This window comes from Trachemys scripta, chromosome 10 (assembly GCF_013100865.1).
Source record: "Trachemys scripta elegans isolate TJP31775 chromosome 10, CAS_Tse_1.0, whole genome shotgun sequence".
Classification (NCBI taxonomy): Eukaryota; Metazoa; Chordata; order Testudines; family Emydidae; genus Trachemys; species Trachemys scripta.
Window position 1 is genome coordinate 32,872,458 of NC_048307.1, and position 19,814 is coordinate 32,892,271.

Consider the following 19,814-nt stretch of genomic DNA (forward strand, 5'->3'; position numbering starts at 1 on the left):
ATGACTCTGACAAGAAGGGTTTCTACAGATATATTAGCAACAAGAAGGTGGTCAGGGAAAGTGTGGGACCCTTACTGAATGGGAGAGGCAACATAGTGACAGATGATGTGGAAAAAGCTGAAGTACTCAATGCTTTTTTTTTGCTTCGGTCTTCACAGACAAGGTCAGCTCCCAGATTGCTGCACTGGGCAACACAGTATGGGGAGGAGGTGAGCAGCCCTCAGTGGTGAAAGAACAGGTTAAGGACTATTTAGAAAAACAGGACATACACAAGTCCCTGGGTCCAGATCTAATGCATCCAACAGTGCTGAGGGAGTTGGCTGATGTGATTGCAGAGCCATTGGCCATTATATTTGAAAATTTGTGGCGATCAGGAGAGATCCCGGACGATTGGAAAAAGGCAAATATAGTGCCCATATTTAAAAAAGGGAAGAAAGAGAACCCTAGGAACTACAGACCGGTCAGCCTCACTTCAGTCTCTGGCAAAATCATGGAGCAGGTCCTCAAGGAATCCATTTTGAAGCACTTGGAGGAGAGGAAGGTGATCAGGAACAGTCAGCATGGATTCACCAAGGGCAAGTCGTGCCTGACCAACCTGATTGCCTTCTATGATGAGATAACTGGCTCTCTAGATATGGGGAAAGCGGTGGATGTGATATATCTTGACTTTAGCAAAACTTTTGATACGGTCTCCCACAATATTCTTGCCAGCAAGTTAAAAAAGTATGGGCTGGATGAACGGACTATAAGGTGGATAGAAAGCTGGCTAGATTGTCAGGCTCAACGGGTAGTGATCAACGGCTCGATGTCTAGTTGGCAGCTGGTATCAAGTGGAGTGCCCTAGGAGTCGGTCCTGGGACTAGTTTTGTTCAACAACTTTATTAATGAATTGCACCCTCAGCAAGTTTGCAGATGACCGTGACAAAAGAATTGTCATACCCAACGGAAGCGGCGAACAGTGGAGAGGCTAACAGAGGGAGTTTGTCTGAGATCTGTCCGAGAGGGGGTACGCTAAATGCAGCATTGGGGGACTGTGTTGGTGAGTATCTGAGTGTCTGTTGCGGGGACAGTTTGTCAGTTTGACTGCGTGCTTGACTGTTTGAAAAGTGTGAATTGGGAGTGATTTGTTCCAGGTGGGCCTTGAGTGGGCCTGACTGTTATAAAAAGGCAGTCAGCTGCGAACTAGCGGAGAGGCTAACGGAGGGAGTTTGTCTGGGAGTTCGCTTGGGGAGAGCCCACTGAGGCTTTCGACTTGCAGGCTCCTCTGAGAAGTTGCTGCAACAGCTGAGGAAGCTCTTAGAAGGAAGGTAATATGGATGGTGAGCAATCAGCTGCTGTGACCTGCACAGGTTGTGCCATGTTTGTCTTTCTTCCACAGGACAGAAGCGACTTTGTACAAATTGCAAGCTGGTCTCCATATTGGAAGAAAAAGTTCAAGATTTGGAGGAACAAATATCAACCCTGCGTTGCATAAGAAAAAATGAAGATTTCCTGGACAGACATCAGGATATGCTTCTACGGGCACAACATTCTGAAGAATCAGAGCAATCTGCGCAGCGGGGACAGAAGGACGGTGAAGAACTTTGACAGCATGTGACCTCCAGAAGAAGAAAGAGGAGCATCCATGTACCAGCAATGCAGATACAGGTGAGCAACTGTTTTCATGTTCTCACCACAGGTACTAATGCAGAGATTGGACTAGATGATACACCTGAGGGAAGGGAGCAGAAGTAGACTCCACCAATTGGAAGGCATGAGATGCACTGTCCTAGGGATGGGGGTTCCACGACCACTGCTCCCAAGAGAAGGAGGCGGGTGGTAGTGGTCGGGGACTCCCTTCTCAGGGGGACTGAGTCATCTATCTGCCGACCCAACCGGGAAAACCGAGAAATGTGCTGCTTGCCAGGAGCTAGGATACACGATGTGACAGAGAGACTGCCAATACTCATCTAGACCTCGAATCGCGACCCTTTCCTGCTTCTCCACGTGGCACCAATGAGATTGCCAATAATGACCTTGAGCAGATCATTGCAGACTACATGGTTCTGGGAAGAAGGATAAAGGAGTTGAGGTGCAAGTGGTGTTCTCGTCCATCCTCCTTGTGGAAGGAAAAGGCCCGGGTAGAGACTGTCGAATCGTGCAAGTCAATGAATGGCTACGCAGGTGGTGTCGGAGAGAAGGCTTTGGATTCTTTGATCATGGGATGGTGTTCCAAGAAGGAATGCTAGGCAGCGACGGGCTCCACTTAATGAAGAGAGGGAAGAGCATCTTCGCAAGCAGGCTGGCTAACCTAGTGAGAAGGGCTTGAAACTAGGTTCACTGGGGGAAGGAAACCAAAGCTCTGAGGGAAGTGGGATGCCGGGAGGAAGCATGAGCAGGAGAGCACAAGAGGACTCCTGCCTCATACTGAGAAAGTAGGACAATCTTAAGTGCCTATATACAAATGCAAGAAGCCTGGGAAACAAGCAGAGAGAACTGGAAGTCCTGGCACAGTCAAGGAATTATGATGTGATTGGAATAACAGAGATCTGTTGGGATAAATCACATGATTGGAGTACAGTCATGGATGGATATAAACTGTTCAGGAAGGACAGGCAGGGCAGAAAAGGTGGAGGAGTTGCATTGTATGTAAGAGAGCAGTATGACTGCTCAGAGCTCCAGTATGAAACTGCAGAAAAACCTGAGAGTCTCTGGATTAAGTTTAGAAGTGTGAGCAACAAGGGTGATGTCGTGGTGGGAGTCTACTATAGACCACCAGACCAGGGGGATGAAGTGGATGAGGCTTTCTTCCGGCAACTAACAGAAGTTACTAGATCACAGGCCCTGGTTCTCATGGGAGACTTCAATCACCCTGATATCTGCTGGGAGAGCAATACAGTGGTGCACAGACAATCCAGGAAGTTTTTGGAAAGTGTAGGGGACAATTTCCTGGTGCAAATATTGGAGGAACCAACTAGAGGCAGAGGTCTTCTTGACCTGCTGCTCACAAACAGGGAAGAATTAGTAGGGGAAGCAAAAGTGGATGGGAACCTAGGAGGCAGTGACCATGAGATGGTCGAGTTCAGGATCCTGACACAAGGAAGAAAGGAGAGCAGCAGAATATGGACCCTGGACTTCAGAAAGGCAGACTTTGACTCCCTCAGGGAACTGATGGGCAGTATCCCCTGGGAGAATAACATGAGGGGGAAAGTATCAGAGGAGTAGCCGTGTTAGTCTGGATCTGTAAAAAGCGACAAAGAGTCCTGTGGCACCTTATAGACTAACAGACGTATTGGAGCATAAGCTTTCATGGGTGAATACCCACTTTGTCAGATGAATGGGGGGTGGGGGGGGAGGAAGGAGTCCAGGAGAGCTGGCTGTATTTTAAAGAAACCTTACTGAGGTTGCAGGAACAAACCATCCCGATGTGTAGAAAGAATAGTAAATATGGCAGGCGACCAGCTTGGCTTAACAGTGAAATCCTTGCTGATCTTAAACACAAAAAAGAAGCTTACAAGAAGTGGAAGATTGGACAAATGACCAGGGAGAAGTATAAAAATATTGCTCAGGCATGCAGGAGTGAAATCAGGAAGGCCAAATCACACTTGGAGTTCCAGCTGGAAAGAGATGTTAAGAGTGATAAGAAGGGTTTCTTCAGGTACGTTAGCAATAAGAAGAAAGTCAAGGAAAATGTGGGCCCCTTACTGAATGAGGGGGGCAACCGAGTGACAGAGGATGTGGAAAAAGCTAATGTACTCAATGCTTTTTTTGCCTCTATCTTCATGAACAAGGTCAGCTCCCAGACTACTGCACTGGGCAGCACAGTATGAGGACAAGGTGACCAGCCCTCTGTGGAGAAAGAAGTGGTTCAGGACTATTTAGAAAAGCTGGACGAACACAAGTCCATGGGGCTGGATGCGCTGCATCCAAGGGTGCTAAAGGAGTTAGCAGATGTGATTGCAGAGCCACTGGCCATTATCTTTGAAAACTCATGGCGATCCGGGGAGGTCCCGGATGACTGGAAAAAGGCTAATGTAGTGCCCATCTTTAAAAAAGGGAAGAAGGAAGATTCGGGGAACTACAGGCCAGTCAGCCTCACCTCACCTCACCCCCTGGAAAAATCTTGGAGCAGGTCTTCAAGTAATCAATTCTGATGCACTTAGAGGAGAGGAAAGTGATCAGGAACAGTCAGCATGGATTCACCAAGGGGAAGTCATGCCTGACTAACCTAATTGCCTTCTATGATGAGATAACTGGCTCTGTGGATGAGGGGAAAGCAGTGGATGTGTTATTCCTTGACTTTAACAAAGCTTTTGACACGGTCTCCCACAGTATTCTTGCTGGCAAGTTAAAGAAGTATGGGCTGGATGAATGAACTATAAGGTGGATAGAAAGCTGGCTAGATCGTCGGACTCAATGGGCAGTGATCAATGGCTCCATGTCTAGTTGGCAGCCGGTATCAAGGAGTGCCCCAAGATTTGGTCCTGGGGCCAATTTTGTTCAATATCTTCATTAATGATCTGGAGGATGGCGAGGACTGCACCCTCAGCAAGTTTGCAGATGACACTAAACTGGGAGGAGTAGTAGATGCACTGGAGGGTAGGGATAGGATACAGAGGGACCTAGACAAATTAGAGGATTGGGCCAAAAGAAATCTGATGAGGTTCAACAAGGACAAGTGCAGAGTCCTGTACTTAGGACAGAAGAATCCCATGCACTGCTACAGACTAGGGATCGAGTGGCTAGGCAGCAGCAAAAAAGGACCTAGGGGTTACGGTGGACGAGAAGCTGGATATGAGTCAACAGTATGCCCTTGTTGCCAAGAAGGCTAACGGCATTTTGGGCTGTATAAGGAGGAGCATTGCGAGCAGATCGAGGGACGTGATCATTCCCCTCTATTCGTCATTGGTGAGGCCTCATCTGGAGTACTGTGTCCAGTTTTGGGCCCCACCCTACAAGAAGGATGTGGAAAAATTGGAAAGAGTCCAGGGGAGGGCAACAAAAATAATTAGGGGGCTGGAGCACATGACTTATGAGGAGAGGCTAAGGGAACTGGGATTGTTTAGTCTGTAGAGGAGAAGAATGAAGGGGGATTTGATAGCTGCTTTCAACTACCTGAACAGGGGCTCCAAAGAGGATGGATCTAAACTGTTTGCAGTGGTACCAGATGACAGAACAAGGAGTAATGGTCTTAAGTTGCAGTGCGGGAGGTTTAGGTTGGATATTAGGAAAAACTTTTTCACTAGGAGGATGGTGAAGCACTGGTATGGGTTACCTAGGGAGGTGGTGGAATCTCCTTCCTTAGAGGTTTTTAAGGTCAGGCTTGACAAAGCTGTGGCTGGGATGATTTAGTTGGGAATTGGTCCTGCTTTGAGCAGGGTGTTGGACTAGATGACCTCCTGAGGTCTCTTCCAACCCTGATATTCTATGATTCTATGACACTAAGCTGGGGGGAGAGGTAGATAAGCTGAAGGGTAGGGATAGGGTCCAGAGTGACCTAGACAAATTGGAGGATTGGGCCAAAAGAAATCTGATGAGTTTCAACAAGAACAAGTGAAGAATCCTGCACTTAGGATGGAAGAATCCCATGCACTGCTACAGGCTGGGGACTGACTGGCTAATCAGCAGTTCTGCAGAAAAGGACCTGGGGATTAAAGTGGATGAGAAACTGCATCTGAGTCAGCAGTGTGCCCTTGTTGCCAAGAAGGCCAATGGCATATTGGGCTGTATCAGTAGGAACTTTGCCAGCAGATCAAGGGAAGTGATTATTCCCCTCTATTCGGCACTGGTGAGGCCACACTGGAGTATTGCTTGCAGTTTTGTTCCCCGCACTACAGAAGAAATGTGGACAAATTGGAGAGAGTCCAGCAGAGGACAATGAAAATTATTACAGGGCTGGGGAACATGACTTATGAGGAGAGGCTGAGGGAACTGGGGTTATTTAGTCTGCAGAAAAGAAGAGTGAGGGGGGATTTGATAGCAGCCTTCAACTACCTGAAAGGGGGTTCCAAAGAGGATGGAGCTAGGTTGTTCTCAGTGGTGGCAGATGACGGAACAAGAAGCAATGGTCTCAAGTTGCAGGGGGGGGAGATCTAGGTTGGATATTAGGAAACACTATTTCACTAGGAGGGTGGTGAAGCACTGAAATGGGTTACCTAGGGAGGTGGTGGAATCTTAGAGATTTTTAAGGCCCGACTTGAGAAAGTCCTGGCTGGGATGATTTAGTTGGTGTTGGTCCTGCTTTGAGAAGGGGGTTGGACTAGATGACCTCCTGAGGTCTCTTCCAACCCTAATCTTCTATGATTCTATGACACCCCCCCCCCCCCAGAAATACCTCTGCAGGGTCAAATTCCCACCGGAATTTGACCCTGGCACCACCGACTGCAGCAATCCAAGGTCCTAGGGGCCCTACAGCCCCCCAGGCCAGATCCAGTGAAATAAGTGTGCAAGGGCAAGATCACCCAGTGCAGTTTGAACACCCCTAAGGAGTGCACACAAGTGTTGCTTCTTCCAGAATCCCCCACTGCTGGACGATCAGTCTCTTGCCTGTTCCAGTGACTTTGTGTAAGAGCAGAAAAATCATGGGGTGTTAACCAGCTGTACAGGCCATTAGCCAAGGGGAACAGAGCCACAGTGGATGCGGCACAGGATACACAATAGTCTCACTTTGAGATAGAAGGATATTTCCTGGTTCAGGTGCACAAAGACCCCCAAATGGGGATATGTTTGGTCTCCAGGTCCTTTAGGAACAAAGTCCTCAGGCTGGCCCATGAAATACCATGGTCTGGCCACTTAGGGGATTGGAAAAAAACCCCAGGAATGGATATGGGCTTATTTCTTATTTCTTCTGGCCTGGGGAATACCAAAAGCTCAAGAACTATTGCAACTCCTGTTCCAAATGCCAGCTAATGAGTGCCAAATCTACCCAAAGGACCCCTTGGTAGATGCTCCATTTGAGCACATTGGGGTAGATTTAGCTGGACCCCCCTGAACTGAGGGTTAGTGGGTGCTGCTATATTTTACCCATTGTAGATTACACCATCCCAAAGCCATTCTTTCCCAATCAATGTCAGCCTAATTAGTCACCAATGAGTTGCTAAAAACATTCTCTTGGGTAGGTATTCCTAGGGTGATATTGACCAATCAGGGCAGCCCCTTCATGTCAAGGTTAGCATAAGAAGTTTGCTGTCTCCTTGACATAAAGTCCATAAAAACATCGGCCTACCACCTCCAGACAAATGGGTTGATGGAATATTTTAATCGGACCCTCCAAGAAATACTGCTCAAGTTCATCAGAGCCAAATCCCATAACTAGAACAAACTCTCGCTGTATCTACAGTTTGCCATCAGGGAGGTGCCGCAGTCTTCCATGAGGTCGTCTCCTTTTAAGTTGGTGCATGGAAGGCAGCCCTGTGGAATTCTGGACCTTGTGCAGGAAACTTGGTGGGACCAAAGCTGAGAACATTGTGCAATATGTCCCAAATCTGCAGGAATGGAAGGACTTGATAGGGGCGTCTTTGTCCGGCAGAATTTTCAGGCTTTGCAATACTCACAGGCGCTATATTATAATAGAAATGTGGCGCTGATGGTGTATCAGCTGAGATGACATTATTACTACCTAGCTCTGAGAGCAAACTACTAGCTAAAGGGCAGAAGCCCTATAAGACAGTGCGCTGAGCAAAGGAGGTAACTTTCGAGATTTGGTTAGTAGATCTACTGTGTGAATGTACTAAAGCCCTGAAAGAACTGAGTGGCCATGTTTATCCATGCTGTTCAACAAGAATTAGACTTAGGCCCTCAGGTACCAGAGGCAGGGGTCTGCCCCACTGTAACTCTGGGAGACTAACCTGCAGCTAGCAGAGAGAGTGAGCCCGAAAGCTAGTCCAGAGCTTTAGTGATGTCTTCACCACCAGGCCTGGGAAGACTCACCTCCTAAAGCACCACATACAAATTATCCCAGGAGTCAGTGCACAGAAGGGAAGCTTCCAAATCCCTGAATGAACATGGGAGATTTTCAAGGGGGAGCTAGAAAGTAGGTTAGAATGAGGGGTAGTCAAGGAGTTGCAAAGTGAATGGTGAAGCCCAATTGTTCTAGTTCCCAAATCAGACAACAGCGTTGATGTTTGTGTTGATGTTAGAACTGTTAATATACAATGATGGGGTCTAAATTAGCTGTTACCACTCAAGAAAGAGAACTTGGAGTCATTGTGGATAGTTCTCTGAAAACATTCACTCAAGGTACAACAGCAGTCAAAAAAGTGAACAGAATGTTGGGGATCATTAAGAAAGGGATAGATAATAAGACCGAGAATATCATATTGCCTCCATATAAATCTATGGGATGGCAGGAGCTCACGGCAGCACTTTGGCAAATCCAGATTTTCACCTCATTCACTGACAGTTCCCAAATGGTTTAGTTTATTCCTCACCTGCGCAGGTGCCACTCAGCATCTCCTTTTCATCGCAGCTCTGGAGATTAGGGATCCATGGCTCTTCCTCTCGTTCCCGGATGGAGATCATGTCTTATTTGGGAATGGGAAATCCTGCTCAGGGGAGGAGAAATGGGCAAGACCGGGGTTGTCACATCTTCACCAAGGATTTGCTAAGCAGATCTCTCTAAGGTTTAAAACCCAGTCCCTCTCTTTGCTGAGGGGACATTTCACCTGCACAGAAAGGAAATACCTCCTAGGAAGTGTGTTGTGCGGCATACGAAGTTAGGGATCTCCACACACTGAGGGACTTGACAAAAAGCAAAAACAAGCCACTTTCACATTTCTAACCAGGTGGAGGGGACTCCAGACAGGACAATGTCACAGTTCTGTCCCTCTTGGAAGCCCTGGGCAGAGGGAGATCAGCAGATGTGCAATGTCTCTCAACCTCCTTCCCAGAGGGAAGGTATGGGAGGTGACAAAGGTGTTGGGGCCATCAAGGCTGAAAGCATGGTTGGAATGCGCCCCAACAGGTGGCCTCTTGGCTGGGGCTGCAGTAGAGCAGAAGCAGTGATTGCTCTCTGCTAGCACTGCCTGCTCCGCTTATCTGTCCAGCAGGACTGCCTCCACCCTTACCCCACAACAGGGAGAAAGACAATGATCTGGGATTCAGAGTTCCCCTTCAACATGGTGAGGGAGAGAGGCCAGCTCCTGCTCCCCACATGGGGGTCAGGGAAGACTATCTCTGCTACTCCAGTTCTTCCATGTGGTGGGGAGAGCTGGGAACAACCTCAGTGGAAGCTGCTGCTGGCCAGGAAGGGAATTGGGCTGGAGTGTGACCAGGGCCGGCGCTTCCATTTAGGTGACCTAGGTGGTCGCCTAGGACACCAGGATTTGGGGGGGCAGCATTTTGCCACCCTTGGAGGCAATTTGGTGGCGGGGGTCCTTCCGCGCTCCAGGTCTTCGGCAGCAATTCTGCGGCAGGTCCTTCACTCGCTCCGGGACCCGCCGCTGAAGTGCCCCGAAGACCGGGAGTGCAGAAGGACTCCTCCGCCGCAGAATTGCCAACGACGACTGGGAGCGCAGAAGGACCACCACCTAGGGCGCCAAAAACTCTGGCGCCGCTCCTGAGTGTGACTGGGGGATGTGAATGGGGAGGTGATTATTGTGTGGAAGACGTGGGGCAGAGTGCAGTGATGACCAGTCTGTGAGTGGCTTGATCTATAGTGACAGAGTGCCTGGTATATGAGTTGCAGGGGGGTGACCGACGTGGGGGGTTGTGAGTGGAGAGTGGTGATTTTGGGGGAGCTGAGTGAGAGACTGGGCTGGGGAAGGAGGTGGAGAAACTCTTGGCCAGGGCCGAGAGTGATAGTAAAGAATGGAGGGAGAGAGAGCCTGGGTCAGGGAAGGAAGGGAGGATGGAAAGAAAAGGAAAGGGAGAGGGAGAGAGACAGAAGCATGAGAGAGGGAAAAGAGCAAAATAAAGGAAAAGGGAAGGATGGAAGGAGAGCACTAAGGAGCAAAAGGGAGTTCCCTGGTGAACACAGCAAGAATGTGAAGAATATCTGCCTAGAATGGGGCAGAAGTGGGAATTCCTCTGAGCCCAACTGCCCCCACCCCCCACGGGGGGGGTGGTGGCCTGACACCCCTCCCAGCCCAGAAACTACTCGAGCATTTATGGGTTGCTAAAAGGATAATGCACAGAATGTTTCTACCAGCCAGGGCCAGGGGCCAAAAAAGCAACTCTGGGAGCTTCAGAGACCACAAAGCTCCTAACACTCATGAGGAAACCAGTCACTCTCCTGCAGTGTCCCTGCAGAGGGCTCTCTGCGTTTCACCTTCAGGGCCCCTTTCTGCCTCGGAGAAAGACATGACCACTTCCTCAAAGCCTGGTAGCTGGAACAATGAGTATCCCCAGCTCCCTGCCTGCTTCAACCCCACTGGCCAGGGAAGGGGCCCCAAGGTTTGGCCCAGATTCCCTTACCTTATGCACCCTGGAACAATAATAGCTCCCATGAACCCTGGCTTAGACTCATCACTCCCAGCTGGGCCTTTGTACCCAGGGTACCCACACTCCAGACCCACTTCCCTCTCCCCACTCAGACTGCTGCTCTCTCCCTGTCAATAATGACGCAGCAGCTACAGAAAACACACTTCATAGTTCCAGCCTGCACCCCCTGTATGTCCATGTGTGACCCATGGTAACCCCATGTGGGTCTTCATCCCCCTCTACAGGATTTATGAGGCTGATGCTAGTAACACTCCACAGCTGGGAGATCAAGCCCAGGACCTCTCAAGCTAAGGTCATGAGCCTCTACTGCTTGAGCTCATGGAACAAGTCCATTAACTTTAAGGCAGTGGCAGACAAACTTCTGAGTTCTGCTTTACCAGCTTGGGTACAAAAATCTACACTCAGCCGCAGGAATCGCTTGGTGCCTTATGGTGCAGACCCAGCACCTTGCACCAGCACTAAACACACAGACATGTGTGTCATGTCCCTTTAACAGAGCCGGAACAAAACACTGTCAAAGAGAAGAACAGACAGCTACATTGTGGGGAGTGTCCCCAAAGCAGCATCGTTATTAGGCAGAGACAGGGCACTGCCTTTTAGTCCCGCTCCTGTTAGACTAAACCTGCCAGTGATGATGCAGTAACAGTTCTGAGCAGCATTATTCTTGGAGCTCGTCACCTCTTTTTTTATTTTTCCTATCCCCTTCCGTCTCCTTCCTTTCTCTCTCCTCCCCCTCTGGCTGGGAGAGTTGGGTTTTGTTCCATTTCTGCGTGCAGGCTCGCTCCAATATCTGGATCAGCTAAGAGCTTGTGTGTGTCAATAAAGCCAGCAGATCTGGGACTCACAGACACACTTGGAGCAGAGATGCGGGAGGTGGGGCGTTTTTACAGAATCACTTTCCCCACGTTCTCTCAATTACCTGGAGTCTCCGGCTCAGGAGTTAGTGTCCGCAGAGTCCGGGGCTTCCCCTAAGAGGCTAGTTACGGTTTGAGACAGTCCCCAGCTTGGCTAGTAACAGAAGGGTCTTTAAATAAGGCAAATACTGTAGAGAAGAGAGGAGGGAAGCAGCAGTTCCTCAGTCTGGACTCCTGGGCAGAAAACAGGCAGCTGCAGCAGCAGCCCTCATCACGTGACAGTGGTAAAGAAAAGAGAGAGAGAGTCCTTTCTTCTAACACTGAACAAGGAACTGGCATGTGACAGTGGTAACCAATCAGAGATAGAGTTGCTTTCTCCCACCGCTGAACAAGGAACTTTATTAGAGCGAGGAAAACGGTATTATCCCTAAAGCCATTGCTCTCTGCTTTGCTGCTGAACTTCTGCCTAGAATCTTACCCAGCCCCGCTCCCTTGCCTAGCTTCCTGTTACAGATTTAAAGCCACAGCAAACATATCCTCACAGCTGTTTAATTATTTAACCTGTCTCTACTGTCACATCTGCAATGGGGCCAACACACTGGGCCATGCAACTGTATTTGTTCAGGATGGAAAACCCAAAAGGCATGTGATACCCAAGCAAGGGAAACTGGTTTGCTGCTAGTTTTGAGGATAACAGCAGCCAAGGTCACAGCACAATGCAGCATAATACAATGTACAAGACACAGCTAATCCAAAAGCAGATGAAAGGGAACAGTACACAGATGCTAAGCACCCCAAACATCAGTGTGGCTCTTCTCAGCCTCCCCAAGCCCTGATTTGTATAACAAGGACACTCTTAAGTTTAGAGAACCACTCAAGATCGTGCAACAGAAAAGCCCTTCTATACATAATCTATGAGTAGGCTTGGATGGATTAGATTTTTGTTGGTAAATGTCAATTTCATTGTACGCACACAAATCCACCAAAAATATTTCCATTGATAAACAAAATTTACAGATAGGCAAAATAAGAAAAATGCTGATTGAGAACTTAGAGTTTGAGTTAAGGATCGATACTGTATATATTTTGCATATGTTGTTGATCATTTGTGTTTTAATGGTTATAAAGCTTTAACTCTGAATCTCAACATTTACTGTCATTAAATAATGTCAGACCCCCACTGTTGTCTGACCCTCCCCCATAATTTCCCACAACTGGGAATATTTAAATAGATAAAAGTTTTAAAAATGCTTAACATAATTTTGCACAATTGCGAAAATTTAAATTGATAAAAATAGAAAAATGCTTAAAAATAAACAACTTCAGTAAAAATTATTTAAAAAAAAAAACAAATTCTGCCAACACTGCCTATCAGCTGGGGAAATCAGAATGCTACACACCTGTATGTGTAAACCAGGAACAGAAAGGACACATTGCTGAGTCTCTTGGGTAGATAATGGTATTTTGGTCCCCACTGAAAGTTGTTCTCTAGTGAAAAAGTTGTGCCATGCTGCCACAGCATTAGAACAAGAGGAACACTGGTATGGACCAAGGACTTTTAGATGACAAGATTATAGATGTAGATGATCTATCTTTCAAACTGTGTTAGCTGTATAATGATGTAATGTTACAAATAGGTATCGGGGTTAATTCTCACCTGTGCATATGACTGTCATCTGTAAATAATTCTCTGGGTTCATCTTGAATTTTATTGCATCAGAGCCTCACTAATTCTCACTCAGAACGGGAAGGCTCATTGCAAATCAGTGCAGCTTATGAAGCTGCAAAATAAAAAAAGATTGTCAGTGTTTTGACAATTTAATTTACAGATGCAGCTTTTCTAAAAATAACAACATTTTAGCAATCTTCAGACCTCACTGCCAAGTTATTAGTATAGGCAGAATTTTGGGGGAGGGAGAGCATGGGAGGCATTGTCCCCCCAAACTGTAACGAGTTCTGCAGAGAAGAAAGGCAACGTGCTGCTCCCAGCTTGTGCTCCTGAGGCAGGGAGTCAGAATTCTGTTTATAAACAGAGTGATTAAGATAAGAAAGGGCTATTAGGATTTTTCCTAAAGTTAAAGATCTGTTCCAAGCTTGGTGAACTGCAAAAAGTAAGTAGCCTAAGGCTTGGCTCACTGCACTTTTGCTGGTAAAACTTCTGTCGTTCTTGGGTGTGAAAAACTCACCCCCCAACCCCCAAACAATAAAAGTTTTACCCATGAAAAGCGCCAGTGTGGACAGCACTTTGTCGGCGGGAGAAGCTACTGCTGCTCGTTGGGGATGGATTTATTTTGTCAGTGGGCGAGCTCTCGCCTGCAGACAAAGAGCAGTTACACTGCACACCTTTTAGCTGCACGGCTATAGCAACAGTGTAGACATAACATAAATGATAGAAAGCAATTGTAGATTTTTCTACAATTGTTTCAACTGTTATATTCAAGGGGTGGTAACAAAGTTACTAATACCTTTCTTTGAGAAGATAACTGATTTTTTTAGCCAAAGGAAATACAGTAGATCTAATCTACCTGGATGTCAGTAAGGCATTTGATACAGTTCCACATGAGACATTGTTAAATTGGAGAAGATGGGGATTAATATGAGACCTGAAAGGTGTATAAGGAACTGGTTAAAGAGGAGACTACAAGAGATCATACTGAAAGGTGAACTCTCAGGCTAGAGGAAAGTTACTAGTGGAGTTCCTCAGGGATCAGTCTTGGGACCAACCTTATTTAACATTTTTATTACTGACCGTGGCACAAAAAGTGGGTGTGTGGTAATAAAATTTGCAGATGACACAAACTTGGAGGATATTGCCAATACTGAGAAGGACCGGAATATCATACAAGAAGATCTGAATGACCTTTTAAACAGGAGTAATAGAAATGGGATATTTAATAATGCAAAGTGTAGGGTCATGCATTTAGGGACTAACAACAAGAATGTTTGCTATAAGCTGGAGACTTATCAGTTGGCAGTGACAGAGGAGGAGAAAGAGCTGGGTGTATTGGTTGATCACAGGATGACTATGAGCCATCAATGTGATGTGGTGGTGAAAAAGGTTAATGCAGTCCTATGATACATCAGACAAGGTATTTCCAGTAGAGACAGTGAAGTATTAGTACCATTATACAAGGCACTAGTGAGACCTCATCTGGAGTACTGTGTGCAATTCTGGTCTCCCATGTTTAAGAAAGATGAATTCAAACTGGAACAGATGCAGGGAAGGGCTACTAAGATGATCTGAAGAAAGGAAAACCTATCTTATTGGAAGATACTCAAACAACTTTGCTTGTTTTGTCTAACCAATAGAAGGCTGAGGGGAGATATGATTACTCTGTATGAATACACCAGAGGGCTAAATACTAGGGAGGGACAGGAGTTATTTAAATTAACCATCAACGTGGACCCCAGAACAAATACATATAAACTGGCTAACAACAAGTTTAGGCTTGAAATTAGGTGAAGGTTTCTAACCATCAGAGGAGTGAAGTTTGGAGCAATGCGGGCAAAAAACCCTAAATGGCTTCAAGACTGAGCTTGATAAGTTTATGGAGGGGATGGTATGACAGGACTGCCTATAATGGCATGTGGCCCATCGGCAACTGCCTGTAGCAAAAATCTCCAACGGCTGGAGATGGGACACTAGATGAGGAGGGCTCTGAGTTACTACAGATAATTCTTTCACAGGTATCTGCCTGGTGGGTCTTGCCCATATGCTCAGGGTCTAACTGATCGCCATATTAGGAGTTGGGAAGGAATTTCCCCCAGTCAGATTGGCAGAGACCGTGGGGTTTTTTTACCGCCTTCTGCAACATGGGTCACGGGTCATTTGCAGGTTTAAACTAGTGTAAATGGTGAATTCTCTGTAACTTGAAGTCTTTAAATCATGATTTGAGGCCTTCAGTAACTTACCAAGGTTAGGGGTCTATTGCAGGAGTGAGTGGGTGAGATTCTATAGCCTGCAATGTCCAGGAAGTCAGACAAGATGATCATGATGGTCCCGTCTGATTTTAGTAAAAGTATCTGTGTAAGACTATGCAATTTAAAACCTACAGTGGCCCTTAAGTGACTTGCCACAAGATGTCAGAACATGATAGTATTAGAGCTGAGAGGGTCTAATATTTATTTATCTTTCTTAATCTAGAAATTAGATATAATGCACCTGCCAGATATTTCTAAGTTATTATCTGCAAAAACACTAGAGTTTTCAGTTGCCTAAGTAGCTCCTGGAATCCGTGTTAAAGCTGTGCTCCCTCCCCATCTGAAATGGCGCCCCTGCAGGCACGGAATTTGTTGTCGCCCCCAGCCACACGCGGCCCCATTGGCCTGACTAGAGACACCCTCCATAATATAGAAGTCAAACTACGTCTATGGTTATTAGCTAGTGCTGAGAACTGTGGGAAGACTGCAAATACTTCGCGTTCATTGTATAGCGTGCAGGTGAACATTTCTGTGCAAGCAAGTCCCTATGCACAGAGTGGGCCATGTCGAGGTGGTTTACAGAGGGAGGTTACTAGAACAGTCTTCAAAGTTGCTATACTAATGTGACTGTTTGAGGGACAATTCTTGTAGTTGTTTATTCCAGGAACATTTACAGAGACTGTTTTGCTTTACTGAGTCGTTACACTGGTCTGACACCCCCCATCAGCACGGATGGTGGCCTAACGTGCATCCACCCTTCCCCACAAATCCTATAGGAAGGGAGAGACAGGCGGGCATCAGGCAGGTGAAGCTGCCTTTCCCTTCCTGTTGGCATGGAGCTGAGCAGTTAGCAGGGATGTGGGGAAGGAGGCCCTGTGAGCCTTACATGATGAAGAAATAGAGTCTCAGCCCGTCCCAGTAGCTGACCAAAACAAAGGAAGGGTAATAAATCAGCTGATGTCAGGGCTAGGTCAATGATGTGCACATCGGAATGTGCTAATTTCTAAGTCACACCGCAGCTGTACATGTCCTCTTCACCTCCCTTCCCATCTCACACTATGCAGGGCTTTAACAGGGTGAAGGAGGAGAGATGATACATGAGAGTGGGGAAGGAGAGGTGGGGTGACTGAGGAGAAGGAAGGGCAAAGGAGATGGAAGTGTAGTAGCAGCTCCAGAGCATCAAACTGGCTGCAGCAGCCAACATGGTGCACAGCCACCGTGACTCACAAAAACACATGGGATTCATGAGCGTCCAGCAGCTGGGATCTCCACCTCCGGCCTTCCCTCCTCCAGTTCCACCTACACCAACCCACTCCCAGATGGGGACTCCTTCCCCAGCCCTGCCCTTGGTTCCCCGTATCACATGGATTTGCTTGCCTTCCTCAGTCCTCTCCATATAACAGAGCTAGCATTCATCAGTGGTCTAATCCATCACCGCCAGACTTCCATTTGCTGCTGCAGAAGCTCTCTCCAGCCTCCTGCTCCCCACAGTAACCTGACTCCTCCCTCTTCCTCCAACTCCTTGTCAGGGTCTTTAGCCAGCATGAGAGGCACACTAGTTGCTGGGATGCCCCTGCAACTCCAAGGCTGGGCCCAAGATTTTAAACAATAAATTGCCTACTTGATGCTACCTGTTAACAAAGTTTACAGCTGAAGGTTCTTACAATTTTTATTGCACATCATGTACATCCAATAAAAACCACACTATACTGTATCAAAATTAAAAAAAACAGACATTCTTATGCTACAAAAATACAAACACTGGTTTTGAGAAACTTGGCTTCTTTTTTTACAAAGTGAGGCCATCATCGATTCACAACTCCCAAGGCTGGAAAGAGTCAGCACATCTCTGAAGATTAAATAAATAGAAGTCAATTCTCTAGGATCCAAGACTTCCCTGTTGCAGACTTAGCAAAGGGCCTGGAAGCAGTCCAGTTTGGAAACTAGATTATGTAGCAAGGTGTGGTTAGGTGAGGAATGAGTACGAGGCGCTGAAGATGTCCCGTGGTCACTGCAACATAAATATGGTGTCTCCTTTTTAAAAAAGGGGGGGGTGGGGGCAGTGGAAACACAATTGTCCAAGGCCAGGCCACATGGCAACTTGACAGGAGTTCCAGTACCACTTGCAGTTCTCAGAAAATGGAGCTGACAGTATCTTTAACAAAGAGGTCTAGCCCTGCAGATCCCAGCATGCAATGCTCTATCTCAGTCCAAGCAGTCAAAACACACCATTGCATCTTGGGACCTGTAGCCTCTGAAGTCCTTATCACTGTATTAAATATAAGAGGCTGCAGGACTCCTGGTACCCATCACAAATCTATAGAATAAGAGTGCTTGTAGATTGTATGGAAACAGTATCTCTTGCTGGCATTCTCCACAACACAACTGTTACCAATAAGTTACCCTTTCAATACAGTAAGTAACATTCTGCACTTCAATAGCACCTTCTTCCATTCTGAGCCATTCAAAACCCTTTCCAAAGGTGGGCAGCTCTCATTCCCCTCTTTTACAGGTGAAGCTCAGAGAAATTAAGACTCAGACTTTCAAAGCAGCCATTCATTTTGGGTGTCCAACATCAAACACCTGTGGACAATTTCAGAGGCGCTCAATACCCAGTACCATCAACTGAAGTCAGTGGGCTCTGCAGGTGCTCGGTACTTGCTGAAAATCAAGCCCTAAGCGTCCACTGTTAGGCACACAACAAATGAAGCATCCAAAATTTGAGTCCACTTGCCAAGAATCACAGAGTGAGCCAGGAACAGAAGCTAGGTCTCCTGAACTATCCCCACTAGACAATGCTGCCACCACAACACTCCCTGCCCCTGCCCCTCAATCTGTAGAGTAAAATCTCAAACTGAATAAACAGACTGTAAAACTGTTGGGGTCCCAAAGACAAACCTGAACATCTGTCTGTTCTCACTGCTTTACACATCAGGGCAAAGCGAGTTGTTTCCTGCTAGTGTGGTGGGTTAGGCAGGTCTGTTTCTATTCTAGGAGAGAACAATTCAGGGGGATTTGACCTGCTTCCTTCCAAGGCCAGCATTGCCTACGGCACTCTTACCAGTCAGGCAGGACCTTATGTTCCAACACTGATGCACTCAGTGAGGAGCTTGGAAGTAGCACCCTCTGTCAGGCACTTAGAAGAAGCTCTAACTCTAGAAGCAGCAGTTAGAAGCAAGGCTGAAATAAAACCTATTAGAAAAGAGGAAGGCAAGCGGGGAGGACAAGAGGAAAGGAAAAGGCAGAGGAGGACAGATAAAAGAAAGTGGAATGGAAGGGGAAAAGATGACAGAAAAGGCAAAAGGAAACTGATGGCTAAAGAGCTAGGAAAACAAGGACCATATTAGCTGTATGCTGAAGCTCCAGCAGTACTAGTAGTGGCCTTGGTGTCCTAGAGATCCAGCAGGCACTGTTTCAGCAGGGAGTGGGGTGGATGGTACTAAAAGCATGCGGGTCTCTGCACCTCTAAAGCAGAGTGATTGGGGAACAGATGCTTCTCTCACAGTTCCAAGCCATTTGAGCACATCGGGAGCAATGTTCTAACTGACTGAAAAGTCAGCAGCATAAGCATGTGTACAGCAGATTCTACCGGGGCAGGGAGAATATTTAGTAGCAAAACAGAGGAGCAATTCTTGAAGAAGCTCTGACACGGAACAATGGGAAGAGTTTTAGAGCCTGCAGTGGGGAAGTGTCAATGCACCAAGGCAGCAGGGAAGGGAGAGGAGGCTCCAGTCAGTATCGTTTGCATCCCTTTTTCTTGCCCCCACATTGCTGCTGCTTCTCTTTCCGTGCCCCAGCCGTGGTAAAGGTGATACAGTGAGCGTCCAAAAAGTCCAGCAATTTTCCCAGTGCAATCTTAATGCCATTCTGCTTCAGCTCGGCCTGCAGCCCAGTCAGCTCAAAGGGCTGATAAAGGAGGATCTTCTGGTGCAGGACTGGATTTGAATGGATGTAGCGTCTCACTGCCTCCAGCTTATCTGCCTCCCGGGCTGCAGCCTGAGATGCTGGGATCCCTTCGTCCTCTTCAGATGTAAGGGCACCTGTCTCAAACTCATTGGAAGAAGAACTGAAAATGAGAAAGAGGAGAGATCAATGAAATGCCCTATTACCAAGGAAATGATCATGGACCAACAGGGAACAAGGTGGAGTTATTGATTAAACGCCCTTGTGTGGCCCACCCTAGTGCTATGAATTCTCTGACATTTTAGGTCTCATTAAAATAACTGTCTGACGGGACAGACAGCGTGGGCAAGTGTTCAGCGAATTTCCATTCTCAGCTCTGCCAATGCCCCTCCCACTGTATCAGCAGCATCTCCTGCTATTCCAGTCTTGGGCCCCTCATACATGTGCTGGTGCTCCTCAATCCTGATCAGCACTGCCTGCTTCTATTCTACTCTTGGACTCCCTATGCACAGCTCTGTTATTGCATCTCCTGTGACCAACAGAGACCCCTGCTATTCCAGTTCTGGGCCTCCATTCAGCTCTGCCAGTGCTTCTCACTCTTGACCTACAGAGCCCAGACATCCCAGGCGTGGGCCTTTACCAAGCTCAGAATACCCAGATATGCCAAACTATGGTTTTGTGATCTGACAAGAGATCATTAGGAATTAGACTGAAACC

The 19,814-nt window shown here is 47.1% G+C and overlaps 2 protein-coding genes across 11 annotated transcripts in view; both read right to left on the minus strand.

The window, feature by feature from the left end:
• The window catches only part of LOC117883505 (zinc finger protein 239-like), a 53,817-nt gene extending 42,274 nt beyond the window's left edge, over positions 1-11,543 (minus strand). For 2 of the 5 annotated variants that reach the window (XM_034782793.1, XM_034782785.1), the window contains exons 1-2: positions 11,339-11,543; positions 8,409-8,522 (exon numbers count right to left, since the gene is read on the minus strand). In XM_034782793.1, the coding sequence (XP_034638684.1) occupies positions 8,409-8,499 (91 nt within the window). In that variant the 5' untranslated portion in view covers positions 8,500-8,522; positions 11,339-11,543. Of the gene's footprint in view, positions 1-8,408; positions 9,335-11,338 lie in introns of those variants that run through there. The other 3 variants (XM_034782795.1, XM_034782794.1, XM_034782786.1) reach the window with 2 other exon arrangements.
• Positions 11,544-16,845: 5,302 nt separating this feature from the next.
• Positions 16,846-19,814, minus strand: part of SLX4 (SLX4 structure-specific endonuclease subunit) — a 41,099-nt gene continuing 38,130 nt past the window's right edge. For all 6 annotated transcript variants that reach the window (XM_034782778.1, XM_034782783.1, XM_034782777.1 and 3 more), the window contains one exon: positions 16,846-19,260. In XM_034782778.1, the coding sequence (XP_034638669.1) occupies positions 18,927-19,260 (334 nt within the window). In that variant the 3' untranslated portion in view covers positions 16,846-18,926. The remainder of the gene's footprint in view (positions 19,261-19,814) is intronic.